Raw genomic sequence first — 23395 nt, forward strand, 5'->3', positions numbered from 1 at the left:
AGGCAGAAAATTCAAACATGAATTGACAATTATCTATGATTCTCTCAACTGGCTATTCCACAAAATATGGAGCTAACTGAATAGATGAAAACCCTAGCACTGCGTGGATACCAGCTTGATAAGCAACTTGGAATGGCAGATGCATTACAAGAAATGGAACATTCTACTACAGAGGAAGAAGACAAGTGATCGAATAATATGCACACAACTTGGTAAAATTCTTTACCCTAATAAAGTAATTATTCATTTGCAAATATTACCAAAAGTAAAAAAAATTTATTTTACAGAGTGGTTGGTTTTCAATACATCAATAATGTTTTAATTCCCTATTCTCATTTCCGCTTGTCTCATTTCAGTGGTTGGTTTCTCCTAAATAATTTAGTTTACATTTAAAGTGGCAATACAGCTTTTACGTAATGGATTTAAGTTATAATTAGAAACCAGTTTTATATACAGAAAATCCATAAATATAGAACTTTTATTCCTATTTTATCCTAGGGCTATGCAAAAAATTGACTAAAAATTTTTCATTTGGGTCGTTGTAATAAACATGTAAATACATTATTTACAATGGAGATGTTTTCTGACAGAAAGTAAACACACAGAAGTAATTTTGGTCTTCACCAGAATCCATCATTATATGTTCATTTTTGAAGATGATGTAACACATCATGTTCAAATTTTAAGATTCTCATTATACGCATAATTCAAGTAATTATTTTACTTGTACAATTAATGCTTCATTCTGTATTTAAATTTCCTTTATGAAAGATTCCTTGATCCAATAGCAGGGAACTTTAGAATTTGTCTCAAATACAGCAAAATGTTTCTGTACAATTATGTGCAATTTTCTTCCTTCTGGCAATATTATAAATACCGAGCAATTTAATCTTCACTGTCCATACCCCAGAGGTAATCCTTGAGTTATCTCACATGATGTAAGTACCATCTTTGTAGTATTTCATGGACTCCATTTGTTTGGTCATAGCTAGAACATCATGAAATCCAGTACTTAGGCCAGACATATGTTGAAAGTATGCCTCTTTTTCCACTTGAATTGTTAAATTGTTTACTCCAGCATCTTTAAGTATTCCTGTAACCTGTTATAAAAACCCATACATTTTAAAGCATTTAGATTAGTGCATTTAGTACATATGTCTTAAATAACTGATAGGACATTTTTTTCATAGCCACAGATAGTCAAAGATAATCCCCGGGGCGCATGGGTGGCTGAGTCAGTTGAATATCTGATTTCGGCTCAGGTCATGATCTCACAGCTCGTGAGTTTGAGCCCCGCGTTGGGCTCTGTGCTGACAGCTCAGAGTCTGGAGCCTGCTTCATATTCTGTCTCTGTCTCTCTCTCTGCCCCTCCCCTGCCCACGCTCTCTCTCAAATATAAATAAACATAAAAAAAAAAAGATAATCCTCAAAGTAATGTTTATTATTTACTTGGTAAAATGTTAAATATAATCTTTTAGAAAACCTGTAAATTACTGACCTGACATTCCAATTTGAAAAGGAAAACAGCTTTTGTTTTCAATTTGGTATGTTTAGAAAAGGGATATTAAAACTATTTTGATTCTTACCTCCAACCATAGCATATACCTTGCCAACTTTATTGTGATTATTATTAATCTAGAGCTATATTTATAATAATTTCTAGATAACCTATTGGGAACCAAGGTGGATCACATGTGATATTTTAACATTACTTTAAGCTTGTGCTCTAAATATTAAAACTTAATTTTTACCATTTTTGGGCAGAAAACAAATCTAGATGTAAAAAATAAGTTATATTATCTTTAGACAGCCAAAAGATTGATGTTTTTGAATAGTCAAATGATTACTGAACTGTGTAATTTATGATGTGTGCAAATTTATGCATGAATTAACTCAACTGAAATTACTTTAAAAAGAAAAGCTGATCACCTGCTGTACTATTCTTTGCTCCAGCACATCGGATGCCACCTGTATATGAACTGTTCCTGCCACAACACTGGCTGAATGACGCCAAAAATGAGGGTCTCGGTATGATATTAATCCTTCAATTTTCTGTATCTGTAAGATAAAAAAAGAGGTGATATAAATGGACATAAAGCCTAATTTATTTAACACAAAGCAACCTTTTTGGTCCAGGAACCAGATGATTAAGTGTCTGACTCTCGATTTCGGCTCACGTCATGATCTCAAGGTTTGTGGGATCGATCCCCACATCAGGCTCTGTGCTGACAAGTGTGGAGCCTGCTTGGGATCCTCTCTCTCCCTCTCTTAAGAAGAAAAAAAAAGATAATAAGGAGAGCAAGGAAGTGAGAAAGGAAAGGGACAACTCGCTTGAAGTAAAATATTTCCAACAGAGTGATGCCAAGGAAGACAGCTCTGAATGGGAAGTGAATAATAGTTGCACACCCATTTTCCCTTCTTGAAGAGGTACTTTACCGATGCTAAACTTTGGTATACATTCAATGGACTAAATGGTTTCCTCGTGTTGATACATACATTCACATATTATTTAGTACAGAAACATGTTCAAAAGATATCCTTTATGCTTAGTAATGGAGAACTGGTTAAAAACAGACAACACACATAATGTAATAGGACACTGTCATCAAAGATGTATTAAAGGTATTTATCAATATGACATAATTAAATGGGGAAAAATTTACAAAGTAGCACAAAATAGTTTTTTGCCATGTTCAAAATACCTAAAATATAGAAAAACAATTTTTAAAAGTGCTTCTTTCCAGGGGCACCTGGCTGGCTCAGTTGGTAGAGCATGCAACTCTTTTTTTTTTTCTTTTTAAATGTTTATTTTATTTTTAGAGAGAGTGAGAGACAGAGCGTGAACAGGGGAGGGACAGAGAGAGAAGGAGACACACAATCAGAAGCAGGCTCCAGGCTCCGAGCTGTCAGCACAGAGCCTGACGTGGGGCTTGAACTCACAAACGGTGAGATCATGATCTGAGCCGAAGTCGGACACTTAACCACCTGAGCCACCCAGGTGCCCCCCTCTTTTTTTTTTTAATATATTTTTTTAATTTACTTATTTTGAGAGAGACACAGACAGCACAAATGGGGAGGGGCAGAGAGAGAGAGAGAGAGAGAGAGAGAGAGAGAGAGAGAGACAGAACCCAAGCAGGCTCTGTGCTGTCAGCTTAGAATCCGATGTGGGGCTCGAACTCCTGAAACATGAGATCATGACCTGAGCTAAAACCAAGAGTTGGACGTTTAACCAACTGAGCCACCCAGGAACCCCTAGAGCATGCAACTCTTGATCATGAGTTTGAGCTCCACATTGGTGGCAGAGATTACTAAAATAAAATAAAATAAAATAAAATAAAATATAAAGAGGTTTCTTTCTAGGTGGTAGAATTATATGTGATTTTGTGTGTGTGTACTTTTCTGTATTTTGAAGTTTTCCTTTTCCCATAATGGACATACATTATTTTTGAAATAAAACTTTTTTTCACTTTTAGAAGAATGTAGTATTCACTAATAACAAGAAGGTGAGGGTACTACTAATTTTATTTATGAAAACAGTGGGTTAAGATGCTATTCCTTTAATATTCAAGATGCCAACTTTTCATCAGCAGATCTTGATTTAATGTGATATGGCAAGGGTGCCTGGTTGGCTCAGTTGGTAGAGCATGTGACTCTTATCTTGAGTCAGTTTGAGCCCCACAATGGGTGAGGCTTACTTTAAAAGAAAATATGACATGGCAAACTACAAGCTGAAAAAAATTTCTTTTGTATTTGTTTTCTCTGTGAATTGTTGATTTATATTCTAGTCCATTTTCTTACAAGACTTTCTTTTTTAAACAAATTTGTTTTATAAAAATATTTTTTTATTTTTAAGAGAGAAAGAGAGAATAAGAATGAGAGGGGTAAGGGCAGATAGAGGGAGACACAGAATCTGAAGCAGGCTCTAGGCTCTGAACTGTCAGCACAGAACCTGATATGGAGCTCAAACTCACGAACTGTGAGATCGTGACCTGAGCTGAAGCTGGCGCTCAACCCACTGAGCCACCCAGGCGCCTCAAGACTCTCTTGATTTAATTTTTAATTTTTTAGTGTTTATTTATTTTTTGAGAGAGACAGAATGTGAGTAGGGGAGGGGCAGAGAGAGAGGGAGTCATAGAATCTGAAGCAGGCTCCAGGCTCCAAGCTGAATGTAGGACTTGAACCCATAAGCTGTGAGATCATGACCTGAGCTGAAGTCAGCCGCCCAACCAACTGAGCCACCCAGGCGCCCCAAGACTCTCTTAATTTAAAAAATTATGCACAGTAAGTCTCTGGTTGCTTATATGTGCTGCAAATATTTTTCTCTTGTCTGCCTTCTGTATTTATTTGTTAATGGAGTCTTTTGCCAATCAACAATTTTTAACTGCTCCAATCTATAGATTTTTTCTGTCCTTTTTCGGCTTCTGGTTTCAATTTAAGCTTATTAAAAAGGCTTTCTCTAGCTCTGTAGCTCTGAAAGTATTCTTCTATTTTATTTTAGTACCTTCATTATTTTTTATCTTTTACATATCTAGTACATTGGAAATACATTTTGATATTTGGAGGTAAAGAGATACAGCTTTTTATTTTTATTTTTTTAATTTTTTTTTTTTTAATGTTTATTTATTTTTGAGACAGAGAGAGACAAAGCATGAACAGGGGAGGGGCAGAGAGAGAGGGAGACACAGAATCGGAAGCAGGCTCCAGGCTCTGAGCCATCAGCCCAGAGCCTGACGCGGGGCTCGAACTCACGGACCGTGAGATCGTGACCTGAGCCGAAGTCGGACACTCAACCGACTGAGCCACCCAGGCGCCCCAAGATACAGCTTTTTATATTCCACTAAGTAGAAGTATTAATTAGGTCCACCCTTTCTCCCCACTGATCTAAAATGCCAAGCTTTGCTACATACTGAATTCCATAAATTCCTGGGTCTGTTTCTGGACCACCAATTTAAAAAAAATTGATTTATGTGTTTACTGTTGTGCAAAAACAAAACTATTATTTGTGTTGGATAATTCCGTAACTTTAAAATCACCAAACAGCATCCTATTAGTTAATTCTGTAATTTATGGGTTTTTTTTGTTATTCTCAAGCATTAACTCTTCCAAATAAGCTTCCAAGTAATACTGGATAACAAAATAAAACAAACAAAAGGAAAAAAACCCAAAAATCCCAAGGAAAGGCAACTGCACTGAGATTTAAATAAAAGAAATTCAACATCTTTACAATACTGTTTCCCATCCAAGAAAAATCTCTCCATTTATTCAGTACTTATTTTTATGTCCTTTAAATAAGATTGTATTTTCTTCATTCATATTTTTCACATTCCTAGTTGGGTCAACTTACTCAATTTCAAATGCTATTTTAAAAGGAAAAAATAGGGGCACCAGGGTGGCTCAGTCGGTGTTCATTTTCAGCTCAGGTCATGATCTCACCATTTGTGAGTTTGAGCCCCACATTGGGCTCTCTGCTGTCAGGGCAGACCCCACTTTGAATCCTCTCTCTCCCTCTCTCTGCCCCTCCACCCGTTTGCATGTGTGCACATGCTCTCTCTCAAAAATAAAACAAAACATTAAAAAATAACAATAAAAGGAAAAAATATAGTAAAGAAATTACACACAGTACCTTTTCTAAAGCAACATGTAGTTCTTTTTCACATTCTGGTGGCAATCTCAAAAGTAGAACCTGACAGGCATCTTTAATCAGTGGAACAACACTGAGAAATATTAATACGGCAATAAAAAGAGAACAGAGGGGATCAGCAATGAACCATCCAAACTGCTCTATGAGAACTGTGGATACGATCACACCAATACTGCCAAGCGTGTCTGCCAAAACATGTAGAAACACACCTGCAAGTAAAACACATGAAAACATTAAAAATGAAAGCACATCTAATTTAGTTCTTTTATCCATTTTATAAACAATACTGGGTATCTACTATGCACCAGAAATTCTGCTAGGGTATGGTACTTAAAAAAAAAAACCAACAAAAAACAAGGGCACTGCTCTCAAACAATTCACAGCCCAGTGGTAAAGGGAAAAATGTAGGCAACAGTAAGACAGAGTGTTAAGTTTTATGATGGTGTGGTTTTCCTAGAAATCACACATGAGCCAAGTTTTGACATTACGCAAATTACTTCTATTAAACCATCAGAATATATAATTTAACACAGTAAGTGATAAAAATTCCCCCATGTATATTTATAATACAATAAAAATTTCCTGGTTCTTTTGTAGTGAAAGTTCATAATGACACACTCAGTGTTCCCGTTCCAAATAATATTTATGCAAATGTCACAGGAAAAGGACTCTGTAATAATCTGTTTAAAAATTGACATTTATGAACCAATGTGAGCATTTTCTACAACAGATGACTTTATTTATTTATTTTTTAGCCACAGATTGTTTTACAAAAATAAAGCTGTACCAGAAGCCTAATACTTCATACAAGTAAGACAGTGTCAATTCAGAACACAATTGAAAGGTAGGACAATATTTGGCAAGGACTCACCCCTCATGTTAGCATTCATGCCTCTGCCTGCAGATCCGTGGCTGTGACCATGCCCGTGGTCACTGTGTCCATGCATATGGTGGGAATGGCTGTGATCAGATGAATGACAGCTTCCCTGAGAAGCTCCATGGTTATGGTTATGGGCATGGCTAAAGGCACAGATACCAATAAGGTTTACTATCAGCCCTCCAACTGAGACTGGCTAGTAAAAGGAGAAAAGAAAACCTTTAATTTGTAGTTAAAAAAAATAAATTTGTTACTTAAAAGTTACTACAGATCTAAATGTTTTTCTGTTTATGGTTTTAAAAGTATTTATGGTAAAACCTCACAAAGTTCAATAAGGAAATTCAGAAGTTTTATTTACTTATTAATGTAGTTTTGTTAGGAAATCCAAAATTTTTAAAAATCGGATTTTTGAGTATTTTAGAAGAAACATTTTTAACTTCCAAAAACCAAAGTTTTGGCAAGTAGAAGGATTTGGACTTGCTTTAAGCAAGTGATTAAGAATAATATGCACCTGGTTCATGGTTTATGAATAAATAAATTATGCTAAAGTTTTGTTTTATTTATTTAAATAGAGTTTGAAAGTACTGCTTAAGTATACACTGTAGTTGAAATCTCATTTATATTACTAGGTAAATTTCAGTTTGTAAGGCAATGATTATAATTTACTAACTAGTAGACTCCAAATACATACAGTCTTATTGTGTCTTAAATACAGTAAAATTTGCCAAAGTAAAAAAAAAAAAAGTATAATGGAAAAGCAAAGATATAAATGGCATTGTCTGGATTTAATAATGCCACAACAACATCCTAAAGGATACATAAAGTTACTTATCCTTGATTATCCTTACAAAATGATTTTGGGTAACAGTTAAGGGTGTTACTTAATTTATGTACGTCTACAATTTCTCCTTCAGAGGAATTCATTTGATTTATAAAAAGAATATATAAAAATAATGGGTACAGATAATTGTAATCAATTTCCAAAGGATGTAAGAGAAGAGATTTACTTTAGTAATCATATATGGAAACTATGTATTTCTTATTGTGGCTCATTTGTTGGTCAGACTTTAAAATTTTAGTTAGCTTTATGAGCTTGAAGATGGTTACTGAACTTTGAATTAAATCAAATACTGCATAAAGAGATCCCCATCATCTCAACTACTTGTCCTCTAATGATAAATACTTCATTTGTATAGATTTCACCAGAAAAAAAAAAAAAAAAAACATAGAAAGTATAATCCCCCTTATAATTCTAACCCTCAGTTAGTCACTAAGAGAATAGTGTACACTCTATGCATGTACTAAAATACATACATCAATCCCCTTTTCAACCAATAATAGCATCATGTTATAATACCGCTTTGGAAAATTTTTTTAACTTAGTACAGCTTACAAATATTTTTCATGCCTGTATATACAGTTGTGCCTCATTTTTCTTACTGGCCACCTAGCTTTCTATAAACAACAGCTTTATTTAATTAGTCTTTTTATTGATTTTTTTTCGCCATAACGAACAATGGCACAATGAATCATGCACCTTTACACACCTGTGCAAGTATTTCTGTAATAAATATTAAAGGTTAAAGGATGTGAGCATTTAAAATTCAAAACATAATTCCAAACTGTAATCCAAAGCATTTTACTAACATATACTTCCACCAACCAGATTCATAACTACAAGCCAGGTGCTAGAATTTAACACTTAATAATAAACCATTCAGGTCCCCGAGATACTTCACTTACATCTTTAATTGTGGAAGAATGACAAAGGAGTTAACTCAATGTTGCTTAAAAAAAAAAAAAAAAAAAAGCAAGATACAATGCGAATAGTGAGAAAGGGAAATCTAAGAAACTGAGGAAGGAAGACAGGAGTTAAGGGAAAATCTCTCACTTGAGACACACAAGCAAAGTCTTGAGGAAGGTGGAAAGGTAGATGTGAGGGAAGGGCATGCCAGCTTCAAGAAACAGCGCATATAAAGGTATGGCAATACAGGGAGAACATTAAAAATTTCTAACAGTAAATAATCTATAAGATAAAGCCTTTAAAATGATAGTATTTTTCTGATTTGCTAACATTTTGCAAATTTCCTCAGGTTATTTAAAAACACATCTTGGGGCATCTGGGTGACTCGCAAGTGTTGAACTTTTGATTTTGGCTCAGGTCATATGTCGCGGTTTGTGAGATCAAGCCGCACGTAGGGCTCTGCTCTGACAGCCAGAGCCTGCTTGCAATTTTCTTTCTTCCTCTCTTTCTGCCCCTCCCCCATCCATGCTTGCTCCCTTTCAAAATAAATAAACATTAAAAAAAAAAAAATAAAAGCACATCTTCATACAAAAACACTGCATAAGTCAGAAAGATAGCTGTTATGTATTAGAATGTCATCTAATATTCTGACTGCTAACATATGAGAGAAAAGGATTAATTTCTAAGAGTCAGCAGTGTAAATGTAAATACAGGGTCAAGAGCTTATGTTAATTTAAATTATAAAAATAAAGTAAAACCTTCCTACATCATTAATTACAGGTAGTTAAACTTTAGCATGGAAAAAGCTAAAGGGTTATGAGTAGAAAATCAAACAGGAAAAAAAGAGACTTACTGTTAACATGTGTGTGTCTAATTCCGGAGGATCAATTAATCTAGCCACTGACTCCATAAACACAAAAAAAGCTATTACCATTAGAAAAAGTCCATTAATAAATCCAGAGAGAATTTCTATTCGGCCATACCTAGAAATGTAAAAAATATTTTTAGAAAGGAAAATGACAAATATTTTTATTTTATTTTTATTTATTTAAATTTTTAATGTTTATTTATTTTTGAGAGAGACAGAGTGCGAGCAGAGGAGGGGCTGAGAGAGAGGGAGACACAGAATCCAAAGCAGGCTCCAGGTTCCGAGCCATCAGCACAGGGCCCGATGTGGGGCTCGAACTCACAAACGGTTGGATCATGACCTCAGCCAAAGTAGGCCGCTCAACCCACCCAGACGCCCCTACAAATATTTTTAAAGCATAAACATTATTATGTTACAAAAGAGGATATATAAGTCTAGATCTTCAATTATGTACATAATTAGTAAGACTAGAAAATTATCGAGATTTTAAACACCACACCAATGCTGAGTCTTTCTGTACAAAAGTTTGTTAAAATTTTAAATATTTATCAAAGTCCTTCTTCAATGTTCTCTCTTATACAAGGCCTTGCCTAATTTATTAGCAAGAAGTTACTTCTCTCTCCTTTAAGCCTTTGATGGGCTCTGTACCTCTGTCACAACACACAGATTCTGCTTTGTACCAAAATTATTTGTATCTTTGGCCCCTCTGTCTTTCAGAATATAAACAGTTGAAAATAGCTGAATTTATCAATCTATTTAGGGTCTTATCAAAATTCATCATATACATCAGGGATTCTAGTATTTGTTGAAATGAATTCAGTTGAAATGAATTCAGTTAATGAAAGGGCATTTCATGCATAGCCACTTCAAAGTTTGAATACTGTTTATAACAGCAAAGATGTGAATGACCATGCACATTCCATTGTCTCAAAGAAACTGTTAGGCAAAGAGCTCAAAATCTAACTAAGTTTTGCTACCTCCATGTAAGATGGATTTGGCAGAGAGTATAATCTTGAGCTCACTGCCATTCAGTATCATGCTTGGTTTATTTCCTCTTACTTAATTCAAATTAAAGAAAAATAAAGCTCTGAAAAATTATTTGTATTAAAAGTAATACAATTGTATTTTCTGGGGTGCCTGGGTGGCTCAGTGCATGGGGGGGGGCAACTCTTGATTTCATCAGGCTCTGTGCTAACAGCATGGAGACAGCTTGGGATTCTCTCTCTCCCCCTCTCTCTGCCCCTCCTCCACTCACGCACACATGCATATTCTCTCTCCCTTTCAAAATAAATTAAAAAAAATTTTTTTAAAAATTTTATTTCCTAAGATGGAACTTGCCCTGAGAATTTTTTCATTTTGTTACATCACCTTGATGGTCAAGGTACCTACCCATAGGAGAAAATCCGAGTTGCTTTCCATCTACTCATCAGGGCTGCAAAAAGTCCCATGACCAAAGCAGAGCAGTCAAAGAGCATGTGAAATCCATCTGAGATCAGACCCAGACTATTGGTCAACACTCCATAGAATAATTCCACAAAGGTAAAAAGCTAAAATAGGTTTAAAGACAAATAGGGGAGGAATGTGTTGGGAAATACTGTTTCAATAGATTTATCAGAATGCAATCACGACAATTTTAACCGTTTATTACACAAACCTTACTTGATGATATAACTGATATTTTATTTCATTTCATATAAACTGTTAAGATACTAAATCAGATAGGTTCATCTTATACATCATTTAAAAGGAGACAGTTTCATTTATATGACTGTAGAACTCAATAAACTAGGCTACAAAATGTTAGCACTGTGGTCTGTAGTGAGATCCTGTAAACAGTAGATAAAAATCTTTACAGGATACTATATTTACTGATTTGAAATAGTACACTAAACTGATGCAACTAAAATGCCTCAAAAGTTGCATAAATAGTCTGAATATGATCCTGTAATCTTCCTATTACTTAGAGAAAATATAGTTTTAGCCCCTGATGATCAGAAATTTTGGTAATTACTAAAATTCTACCAGAAATATCAAAATTAAAAGATTAAACTTTTTAAGATATGTCAGTAATATTTAAAAATCTTACCAGATTCAAGCACAAGAAGTAAAAGATCTGCCTAGAGTCATTTTCCTCAAGAATTTGTTTTAGTGATTCCTTAATAAACCTAGGGATCGATTGGGAGCTATGCTGAAAAGCATCACCCATGAAGTTATAAAGAGGTGTTCCTTCAGGAGAATATCCAATTAGAGTGCCTTTCTGTCCTCTCTTAGAAGGAGATGATAAGATGTTGGCAGCTAAAAAAGGGAAAAAAAACCCATGAACATTATAAAAGCTTTAAAAGCTTAAGCTACCAAACCAACACCGTACCCGTCAGCACTAAATGCAAGCACTGAACAAATTCCCAAATTAAGTAAATGACTTCAACACCAGAATCCATAAGATGAAATTTCCTAAGGGGAAAAGTGCTCACACAAAATGAAGAATATAGCGCTCACTACCACTCCTCCGGACAGGACGTGTTCAGTGCTTTCCTGGTGTGCTGCTCTGTTCATAGCTCGAAGCTGGTCTGTTATCGGATGTGTCCAAAAGTTTCCAAAAAGTAAAGCACTAATAAAAATGGGAAAGGATCCATAGCGGGCACATTTGCAAGCTTCCATTTTGACTGAACAAACAGAATCGACATAGAAATCCAGGATCATGACAAAAAAGATAACTGTTGTGAAAGGCATAATGAGAGAAAACCAAGACTCGACTTTACTCTAGGAATTAAACAGAGAAGAAAAAAAGAAATTGTCAGTACTGCACAGGTATAAAGTTCATATCTTATGTTTTAGTTAATCGCTTTATATATAAACAAATACTGTGATTAAATATGATTCATAAAATGCCAAAATATAAGAGATATAAAATATTACTGCATTTTCCTAGTAGTCCCCAAAGTATTAAAGAACAAAAGCATTATGGTTTAATAATTTTATAAATACTAAGTGATCCACAATCCTTGTGTATAAGTAACACATGGTTAAGTATTAAAATGTGTCTTTTTTTTAAAATAAATTTTTTTTTTTTTGGAACCGTGACGCTTTCCAAGGCACGGGCCCCTCTCTCGGGGCAAACCCATTCCAGGGCGCCCTGCCCTTCACAAAGAAAAGAGAACTCTCCCCGGGGCTCCTGCCGGCTTCTCCGGGATCAGTTGCGTTACCGCACTTAAAATAAATTTTTTAAGTTTATTTATTTTGAGAGAGATACAGAGAGTGCTAGCTGGGGAAGAGCAGAGAGAGAGAGAGAGAGAGAGAAAGAGAGAGAGAGGGAGAGGGAGAAGGGGAGGGAGAGGGAGAGAACCAAGCAGGCTCCACAGGGTCAGTGCAGAGCCTAAACAGGGCTTGAACCCACAAAACCCCAAGATCATGACCTGAGCGAAAATCAAGAGTCAAACGCTCAACTGACTGAGCCACCCAGGCACCGTGTCTTTTTTTTTTTTTTTTTTTTAATGTTTATTTATTTTATTTTGAGAGAGAGAGAATGAGCACACATGTGCATACACGTGAGTGGGAGACGGGCAGAAAGCGAAAGGGACAGAGAATCTAAGCAGGCTTCCCTTTCAGCATGGAGCCCAACATGGGGCTTGATCTAATGACCCTGGGATCAGGACCTGAGCCGATATCCTGAGTTGGATGCTTAACTGAGTCACCCAGGTACCTCCTAAATTATGTCTTTAACTGATTCTTTTGAGCTACAGGAATGGGAGGGATATATATATCTAATAGTACTTGATTTGTATTTTCTATAAGCAATAAAAATTCCAAAAATTTTTCAAAAATTATGAAAAAAAGCATAACTTACAACACTTGTAAGTTCGAAGTGAAATAAAATACAATGTACTGAAATGAACTAAAATTTATAAGTAACAGCAATTCATTTTACTTATTACCAATACATTCCTGCTCTTACCTCAGTTGTCACAGAAAGAACAATGACCCATGGACATAAGAGAAGCACAGAAACAAGATGGGATAAAGCTTGAAGACGCTTGGCTCCACCAACATCTATAGAGAGTTTTCTGGATGCTGTATGAAAACCAACTTTACAACACAAAGCCAGTACTAGCAATAATACTCCACCCTATAAATAAAATTACATAAGTTTCATTAGAAACACACGGTTCACTCAATCCTTCAATACACAGTATTGGAAGAAATGGAACTATTATGTTTTTTCCATATCCTAAATTACCGAACTACTTAAATGTCAGGCAGTACTGTAAATTACTGATAACTTACTTTAATGCACTTTTAAAGTTACAGTTGTGGTAACTTTTTAAAATCTCTTGATTATGTTAGGAACACAGAAAAGAACATACCTTGTGATCTGCCACACCTAAGAAGGCAATGGCTGTGTAAAGCATGTGAGTTAGAGCGCTGTCATGATGTCCTTCAGCTAAGTGAGTTGCAGTAAAGGAAGAAAAACCCCAAATATTAACTCTTTGAATTCTGAAGTCCTCCTAAAATTTTAGCTACATTATTTTGGGTTGACTAGAGACCAGTTTGGGAACCCCAAACCTGACTACCTGCAACAATATATTGCCCTTAACAACAAAACAATTAAACATTTAATTTTGGGACATAATTTATAAATTGGAATGGCTTGTATTTTTGTTGTCTCCAAAACAATTATAATAGTGCTTGAGATACAGCTGTTAAATTTCAGGAGTTAACCTTCAAAAGTATATGCATGCATACTATGAGTAGGGCAAAGGGACAAGACCAAGGAACATTTTGGACCATTCCTACCAAGGAATTAAGGTTGCTCTTTCAGAACAAGAGGTCGAATCAATCCTAAATCTATTTCTAAATCACTGACCACATAAGCCTCAGTAAAGCAGCAAGTATAAAGGGTTGGTGGGGCGGAGACATATCATAAGCAATGTGGAGTTTTGCAGTCATGCCACCCTCTTTCAGTCTAAGAAAGTAAATTGTTATTTAAGTAACAGGCTCTAGAACAGTATCAGTAACCAGAAGAATTAAAACTGGTGTTCCAAGTTCTGCTAAATGGAGCGGGCAAAGGGGTATGGACAGGAAGGAACAAGGCATGTCTGTTTGTAGAGGAAAAGGGGTATACTTATTTGACTGGAAAGTTGGGGTTATAGAAGAGTAGAAGCTGAACTGGAAATAACAGTTTAGATCAAGAGAGTGATTACCAGGTTAAGGAATTTCAACTTTTTCTTTTCGGCAAGAAGATGCCAAAGATTTTTCATTAAATTTCAAAAAAAAGTTTATATTTAATAATTGCAACTGACTTCTAAATCAAGTATTTGAATTGTTAAATTTGTTACAAGGGAGCCAACAGATTGATTTTGTTGACTGGCAAATCCTTTTTTTTTTTTTGTTTTAAGCACCAGGACATTCTAAAATATTCTTTCACTGTCTCTGTAGAATATATTGATTAGGATGCCATAAAATATTTAATTTAGAATAAATTTACTCATTATTTGAATACCTACATTAACTCATGGAAGTTTCATTCATGACTGATTAGTTTAATTCAATCCTCCTTGTCCCATTCTGCCAGTTTCCTATTTTCAAGACTATATAATTCCAATCTATTGCAAAAGGATACGGTGTTCAGCCATTTTAGCCATGAGATCATCATTGTCGAAAAGCAATAGGCAGATCACAGCAATAACGAAAAAAGCAGCCCCTCTTGTCTGAAAATGAAGAAAATATTACTTAGGATGACTATTTTAAGAGTTGATTTTTAAGACCATGACTATACAAATACTAAAGAAAAATTGTTTTCAAATAAATATGTGAAGAAAAAATAACATCTGACATTAAAACCCTTCTACTATATAGCATAAATAAGCAGTATTAACAGATAAAAAAAGCAAAGAGCTACAACAAATTCTGCAGAATAGTTTAAGGGCATTTAAGGCACATAATAATGATGACTTCAACTGTCTCCTTGTTCATAGGACTAGGCATGTTACCATGCACAAACCATTTATGTTTGCAGAATTAATATCCCTAAATGTTATTTTGCTTCGGGTTGAAAAGCTCAAGGAGCTACAGAATTATTAGCATGAACTTACTTTATTCTACAACATGCAAGTGATAGACAGTTAATTTACAGTTAATTATTGATAATAATATCAATATTCTAGTTATGACTCTTCTATGGAAACAGAACTAAGAGGGCACATTAAGAAAATTGGCAGTCATTTCTCATATCCAGTAAAGGTGCAGAGCATTTAAAAGCTGATAAATTTTTAAATTTTATATTCTCATTCCAGGGAAAGGATTTTGATGGAAAAAAAAAATCATAGGAGGAACATACTGCCTAGTTTATGCAAATACTTCAGAATTTTGGGTATAAAAGCCATCCAAATAGCATTATTATACATTCTGTATTTATAAATTTATAGGTGTACTACCATACACTTTCATTAAATAAAAGTTAAAATTTAAAGTAAGAGTCCTATTCATTAATGTGATCACCACTATACTTGATAAATTCTCTTAGAGTGGTGGATATTTTTTTTTTTTTTTAAATTTTTTTTTTTTTTTTCCAACGTTTATTTATTTTTGGGACAGAGAGAGACAGAGCATGAACAGGGGAGGGACAGAGAGAGAGGGAGACACAGAATCGGAAACAGGCTCCAGGCTCTGAGCCATCAGCCCAGAGCCTGACGCGGGGCTCGAACTCACGGACCGTGAGATCGTGACCTGGCTGAAGTCGGACGCTTAACCGACTGCGCCACCCAGGCGCCCCTAGAGTGGTGGATATTTTGACAAAAGTCAGTACACATAAACCACACAATATCAACAATACCCCGCTATGGAGAATGTAATTTAATCTTTTGTCAAAGAGAGCAAATGAAATTTTGTAGTGCTTCAGTCACAGCTAAGAAAAAAACCCTGCTGCTGGATAGATGCCCAGATTTGTAACACACTAATGAGAAAATATATATGATTTATACTCTCATTTCTGAGTCTAACTGCAACAAATTTTTTGTTTTTAAGTCATTTTTATTTCTTTCTTAAAAAACATTTAGTGTGTGTGTGTGTGTGTGTGTATGTGTGTGAGTGAGAGAGTGAGAGTGAGAGAGAGAATCTCAAGCTGTCTCCATGTTGTCAGTGCAGAACCTGACGTGGAGCTCAACCTCACATCATGAGACTGAGATCATGATGGGAGCTGAAATCAATAGTCGGATGCTCAACTGACCGAGGCATCCAGGTGCCCCTAAAGTCAGTTGTATTTCTTTTGTGAATTGTCTTTCCCTGCCCTTGGATCATTTTTACTGAGAATCTTAAGCATTTTTCTTAACTTACTTGAGTGATTTATATTTTAAAAGAAATGTAAAACTTTTACTTGCGGTAATTTTTGTTGTTATTGTTAGTTTGTTGTCTACACAATGACTTCTGTTACATAGAAGGTTATAATCATAATGAAATCAAATTTACTGAGTTTTCCCATTGTGATTTTTTCCCACTGCTTTTATGCTCAGAAGGTTTTCTCCTCATAATTTATTTTATTTTACATATATTTATTTTATACATTATACATGTTTATATTATTTTGTATGTTATATATTTATGTTATTTAATACATTTTACATATTTTAATTCTACATTTATTATATATTTGTGTCCACAAAACTCTTCAATCCACTTGACATTTATTTTTTTATTTTTAAATATTTATTTATTTAAAATAATGAGAGAGAGAGAGAGAGAGAGAGAGAGAGAGAGAGAGAGAGAAACCCATGAGCGGGGGAGGGCAGAGAGAGAGAGGGAGACATAGAATCCAAAGCAGGCTCCAGGCTCTAAGCTGTCAGCACAGAGCCCAACGTGGGGCTTGAACTCACAAAACTGTGAGATCATGACCTGAGCTGAAGTCGGACACTTAACCAACAGAGCCACTCAGGTGCTCCACTTGACATTTATTATGGCGTAATATATGAATGGGATCAAAGAAAGAGTGGCATACAGGGTACGCCTGGGTGGATCAGTCAGTTAAGCAACTAACTCTTGATTTCAGCTCAGGTCATGATCTCATGGTTTGTGAATTCGAGCCCCTTGTTGGGCTCTGTACTGATGGCACAGAGTCTGCTTGGGATTCTCTCTCTCCCCCTCTATCTCTGCCCCTCTCCTGCTCATGCTCTCTTTCTCTCAAAATAAAATAAACATTGAAAGAAAAAAAATATTGGCATATGCTTTAATATTAATGATCCTATTTGAAATCTATGAGCTGGGTAGCCTCCCTGCTCTCCTTGGCATATTTGTTCACTTAATTTTATTCATGTGCCTCCAATACTCAGCTTGAAACAGCTCCTTTTACAACACGGACTACTACACCTTATTTATCTTTATTTCTCCTTTCCCCTGTAACTGGGACAATGTACCATGCACAGAAAGCATTCAATTTGGTAAAACAGAAATACTGTAGTTTTAAGAATTTGGAATTGCAGATTTATGACTCATTTACCAAAGAAGGATAATTCTTAAGTTATTTAAGATAAAGAAGGCTTCTGGGGTACCTTCAGTAGGTTAAATGTCTGACTCTCGATTTAAGGGTCATGAGACTGAGCCCTGAGTAGGTCTCTGCAATGAGTGTATAGCCTACTTAAGATTCTCTTCCAAGCCTTCTACCCTTCTCCCGCTCATGTGTGCACTCAAAAAAAAAAAAAAAAAAAAAAAAAAAGATAAATAAAGCTGCCTAGTTGGCAAAATGCTCATGAGACTTTATAACAAGTTCTTAGGTATTTTCCAAAAATGACGAATAAGGGTTAAAAATGAGGTGTGCGAGGAGCACCTGAGTGGCTCAGGTGGCTAATCAGCTGACTCCTGATTTTGGCTCAGGTCATGATCTCATGGTTCGTGAGATCGAGCACCGGGTTGGGCTCTGCACTGACAGTTCAGTGCCTGCTTCTCGCTCCCTCTCTCCCTCTGCCCCTCCCTTGCTCTTTTTCTCTCAAAATTAATTAAAAAAAAAAAAAGAAAGACAAAAGAATAAGGTGGGTGACAGGCTTGGCTACAGCATGATGGATATTTTTGTGGTGATCAAACAGTTCTGAATCTTGTCAAGGTCTATGGATTATATCAATGTCAATTTCTTAGTTTCCATAGTGTGTTTGAGTTGGGTAAGAAATTACCACTGAAACTGAGTGAAGGGTGCTCTTCGTGCTCTTTTTGCCACTTTCTGGGAACATATGATGACTTTGGAATAAAAAGTAAAAAAAGTTTGTAAGAAAAAGTTAAAATTAGCAGAAAAAGCCCCTGAATTCTTTTATTTATTTATTTTTGAGAGAGAGAAAGTGTGTGGGCAAGCATGGGGGAAGGGGCGGAAAGAGAGGAAGAGAGAGAGAGAGAGAGAGAGAGAGAGAGAGAGAGAGAGAGAGAGAGAGACTGACTCCCAAGCAGGCTTCCAGCTGTCAGTGAGGAGCCCAATGTGGGGCTCGAACTTACGAACTGTGAGATCATGATCTGAGCTGAAATCAAGAGACAGCGCTTAACCGACTGAGTCATCCAGGCGCCCCCACCCTTACATTCTTTTAAATGCTAAAAGATATTATGTAATTGCTTTAGTTAATACTTTACACGTATACTTTCAATTTTCAAGTAACTAATAAAAGAAAATTGTACCTTTGCTGGTCCTCCTCCAGAACTAGTGAACAAAACACTGAGTAGTGAGATGACAACAGTATCACTGTGTTCAAATAGCAGCAAAGTCCTAGAAAAATACAAAAACATTATCATTCACATAAAATATATCCGATCTTTACCAAGAAACATGAATTCAACAAGAGTAAGAGAAAATAAGTATTTCTTCCTGATTTCATAAAACACTGAGAAAAATAAATAGGTACAAATGCTTTAGAATTAGCTACCTTTTGGCATTATCTACCTGGTAATACTACTTGCATGATTATATCACACCAATTTCTTGTGTACGTGTACCAGGAAACACTTAGAAGGTTGCTCATACCAGCTTTGTTTGCAGTAGCCTCAACTTAATGCTACTGGTAAGAGAAAAATATAAATTAGAGTGTATCTATTCAATGGACTATTTTACAACAGTAAAAAATGAATAAAATTATACGAATATATTAAGAAATGGTGAATACTACACTTTAAATGTGTTATAGACTGCACGTTTGCATCCCTTCTAATTTTATATGTTGAACTCAATCCCCAGTGTGAATCCCCTCATGAATGGAATTAAAGCCCTCATATAAAAGACGATAGAGCACTCCCTTTGCCCCTTCTGCCATGTGAGGTTATAGAGAAACCAGGAAGCAGTGCCTCACCAGACAGTGAATCTGCCTCACCTTGATCTGAGACTTGCCAGTTTCCAGAACTGTGAGAAGTATATTTGTGCTGTTTAAAAGCTACCCAGTCTTTGGTATTTTTGTTATAGCAGCCCAAATGGACTAAGAAAAAAGGAATGAATCTTAAGGTATGTGAATCTTATATTTAAAAATTGCCATAAAAATGAACTATATATATATAACATTCTTCGAGATGGGCAAGTCTCAAACATAAATTTAAATGCAAAAAAGTACACTGTAGAACATACATGCAAAATCATCTAGGTACATAAAGTAAAAAACTTGTAAACATTAAAAAAACCCACAATTAAACATTAAAAAAAAAAAAAGACTTAGGTACATATGTGAAAAACTATAAAGGAAACCAAGAAAATGAAAAACAAAACTTAAGATGCTGACTACACCCAAGGGTAGGGGGAGATGGGGATACAATCAGGAGGGAAACACCAGCATTCAAAGGCATTGGTAAGATAGGTATTTTTTTTTTCTAAGTTTATTTATTTCAAGACAGAGAGAAAGCAGATAAGGGAAGAGAGAGGGGGAGACAGAAAATATCAAGCAGGCTTTGAACTATCAGCACAGAGCCTGATGTAGGGCTCGAACTTACAAACCATGAGATCATGACCTGAGCTGAAATCAAGGGTCAGACGCTTAACCAACTGAGCCACCCAGGATCCCCATAATATATACACGTGTTATATACACATATACAGATATACATATATATATATTTTTTTTTTTTTTTTTTGAAAGAGAGAGAATGCACAAGTAAGCATGCGGTATAGGGGAGGGGCAGCAGGAGGGAGAGAGAGAATCTTATGCAGGCTCAACACCCAGTCAGGAGCCCCATGTGGGGCTTGATCCCACAACTGTGAGATCATGACCTGAGTCAAAATCAAGAGTCACTACCCTTAACTGACTGAACCAACGAGGTGCCCCCAAGTATTGGTAAGATTTTATTTGGGGGACTGGATGTTGGATATGTCAATGTTCACTATTATTAAACATATTTCCTCTCTTATCTGTATGAAATATTTTAAAAACTTGAAAAACCATCACCAGCAAAAACAGGGCTTATAGGATCTAAATAGTAAGATTTTCAGCTGCTCTTTTAACACATTTTCATTTTTCTCTTTACTCAAAAATCTGTAATACAGAACACAGCAATACTAACTTTAATTCTATTAATGATTATGAGGTACAACTTAAGAAAATAAATATATCAAAAGAGTAATACCAACCTGAAATGAGACAGGCTATGGAACACCAAAGAGGTCTTTTTTATTTGAGAGAGAGACAGTATGTGTGTGTGTACATGTGCATGAGGGAGAACAGCAGAGGGAAAGAGAGAGAATCCTACGCTGGCTCCACAGGGAACATGGAGCCCACTGCAGGGCTTGATCCCATAATCCTGGGATCATGACCTGAGCTGAAATCATGAGTCAGAAGCTCAACCGAATGAGCCACCCAGGCACAACTCCACAAAGTCTTTCTAGTCAAGAAATTGCATGATAGTTTTTATTTTTTAAAACTTAAGTAGGCTCCATGCCCAACATGGGGCCTGAACTCACCACTTTGAGATAAAGAGTTGCATGCTCTACCGACTGAGCCATCCAGGCACCCTGCACGATGGTTTTAATAAAAGAATGAGAGGGGCAGTGTTGGCACAGGAGCTGGCAGTGAGGGATTTTAAGGGTAGGAAGTAGAGGACTAAATAAGGAGTCAAGTAAGAATTTAACAATTTTCCCCTTCTTTCCCTACCCTAATATGTGGGGACAGTGATTTAATAACATACAGAACAAAACATAATTTCATGGAAAAGAAACTTAAATATTAGAGATGATAATACTGTTAATCATATTCAAGCATAAAGTGAAAAAGCTCTCCCAAGCTGAGAAAATCCAGCTGCCTTACCTACCATTCCAGGATGCTGCTGCTGTCATGGACAAGGACATGACATCTGGAATTATGTATACCCTGCATCTGACGAAGTACACGGTAAACAACCTAAAGGGACTCAAACCTGGAAGCTATTCTATTAGCTAAAAGAGGGGAAAGGATTTTCACAAAGCATTTTCCACCTATCATTTTTACTATGTCTACCCCATTATTCTGAGTGAGATTCTTTAAAATATCCTTAATTTTATTCCTTACCTCTCATCATCATACCCCCCTCCTCCCAACAATGGCCAGGTACTTTTTCTTATACTTTCAATCAATGAGTAAAACCCTTTAGCTACAGAGAAGCATTAAAAATGTTTATGCACAGTTGTACATATTACAATTCCTATTAAGTGGTCCTTAAGCACCACCCCCCACCCCCGGGGAATTGGTCCATTACATAAAAAGATTGCTCTATATAGATCTAGGGGAATATGAGAGTTAACTCATCTTTAATCTGATGATTGACACACTGTTGTCAAAACATTTGTTTACGACCATATTTTTTAAGAATTTTCTGTTGGTAAGAGTATTTCAGAGTAGTGAAGAAAAAAGTGTTTAAATAAAGATTTTGCTCTTCTACTGGTTGATTTTATTTACCACTTCAGACCTTTTAGTTTCTAAAATCAGTTGCTAAAAGGGATCACCAAGGTATGATGAAAAGCCACCTATGCTAAAAATTTTCTGAAACTGGATTTAAAAAAATTTTTAATGTTTATTTATTTCTGAGAGACAGAGTGCAAGCAGGGGAGGGACAGAGAGAGGGAGACACAGAATCTGAAGCAGGCTCCTCTGAGCTGTCGGCACAGAGCCTGACACAGAGCTCAAACTGACAAGCCGTGAGAGCATGAACTGAGCCAGTCAGACGCCTAACTAAGCCACCCAGGCGCCCCTGAAACTAGATTCTTAACTATTAAAATATCATGACAGATCATGAACAATACATTAATGGTGTTCACCAAAAGCTAGACCACAAATTCAACAGGTTCTCTCCTTCCCTCCCTCTCTCCCCCACTCTATATGTTGAGTTGTATCCAATGCTATACAAGCGATAGAAGCATTTGCACATAACATAAGCATTTGATATTATATATAATGGAAGAAAACTAATATTCAAAATTAAGAAACACAAACAAACATTCAAAATATGAACTTTTACCTTAGTGGTCCACAAAGAGTCAGGCCAAAAAACCACAAGAGTGAAATGATACACCCAGCAACTGCATGCTTAAATATTTTGATCCACTATAAATGGAAACAAAAAGTTAAAAATTTTACTCATGTATGTTTTGCTATTATCTCAAAGTCTTAAACAAAACACATAGGGAAAGAAAATAATGGTAACACTTAAATATTTTAAAGGCTAAATAATTACATATCTTGAAATTAAATAGAAAATGTTAAGATCCTTTGACTAAATCTAGATTTGTAAGACAGTAGTCTGTTTTCCATTTTCTATATTCTTACCTGTTGTTAGATTTTGAGATCTTTTTCTATAGAGTATAAATGTTTTTTTTTTTCATTAGTTTCTCACTAGTTTGCTAGGAACATGTATTGTTTTAATCTTTAAATTCTTTTCTAGAGATATTCAGAGCTTTAATTACTTGAAAAGAGAAAAAAAGTTATGATGGGGTTTAAAATATTAATCCCATTTTTAAAACACGCATGGTCTCTAAAAGAGAGGTACCTACGTTTGTCATTTTAATAAAAAATTGCCGTACAAGTTTCTAAGTTGTGGCATACAGCAAACACGTAGTAGGATATACCTCTACTGTCCAAAGAGGTGATAATATGAGGTGACTATGCAAAATGCAGGACATTTCTGCTATGTATCCTGAACTTCAGGGGTCTATAGAAAATAATAATGAAGATGAGAGTAACAGCTAATACTTACTGCATAGTCACTATATCCCAGGCACTACTTCAAGAACTTTATATGCATTAATTCATTTATTCCTCACAGCTTCATTACAATGGTATTATTAACTCCATTTCA

The 23395-nt window shown here is 35.6% G+C and overlaps 1 protein-coding gene across 1 annotated transcript in view; it reads right to left on the minus strand.

Annotated features, from left to right (window-relative positions):
* Window positions 1–256: 256 nt before the first annotated feature.
* SLC30A5 (solute carrier family 30 member 5) overlaps window positions 257–23395 on the minus strand; it is a 35019-nt gene continuing 11880 nt past the window's right edge. The window contains exons 4-16 of the mRNA XM_019463114.2: window positions 22559–22644; window positions 18773–18860; window positions 14748–14835; window positions 13492–13568; window positions 13083–13253; window positions 11602–11890; window positions 11217–11425; window positions 10520–10677; window positions 9116–9245; window positions 6513–6714; window positions 5624–5850; window positions 1930–2058; window positions 257–1100 (exon numbers count right to left, since the gene is read on the minus strand). Coding sequence (XP_019318659.1) covers window positions 930–1100; window positions 1930–2058; window positions 5624–5850; window positions 6513–6714; window positions 9116–9245; window positions 10520–10677; window positions 11217–11425; window positions 11602–11890; window positions 13083–13253; window positions 13492–13568; window positions 14748–14835; window positions 18773–18860; window positions 22559–22644 — 2025 coding nt within the window. The 3' untranslated portion in view covers window positions 257–929. The remainder of the gene's footprint in view (window positions 1101–1929; window positions 2059–5623; window positions 5851–6512; window positions 6715–9115; window positions 9246–10519; window positions 10678–11216; window positions 11426–11601; window positions 11891–13082; window positions 13254–13491; window positions 13569–14747; window positions 14836–18772; window positions 18861–22558; window positions 22645–23395) is intronic.

Source organism: Panthera pardus, unplaced genomic scaffold (genome assembly GCF_024362965.1).
Source record: "Panthera pardus isolate Hobbes unplaced genomic scaffold, ASM2436296v1 HiC_scaffold_2, whole genome shotgun sequence".
Taxonomy (NCBI): domain Eukaryota; kingdom Metazoa; phylum Chordata; class Mammalia; order Carnivora; family Felidae; genus Panthera; species Panthera pardus.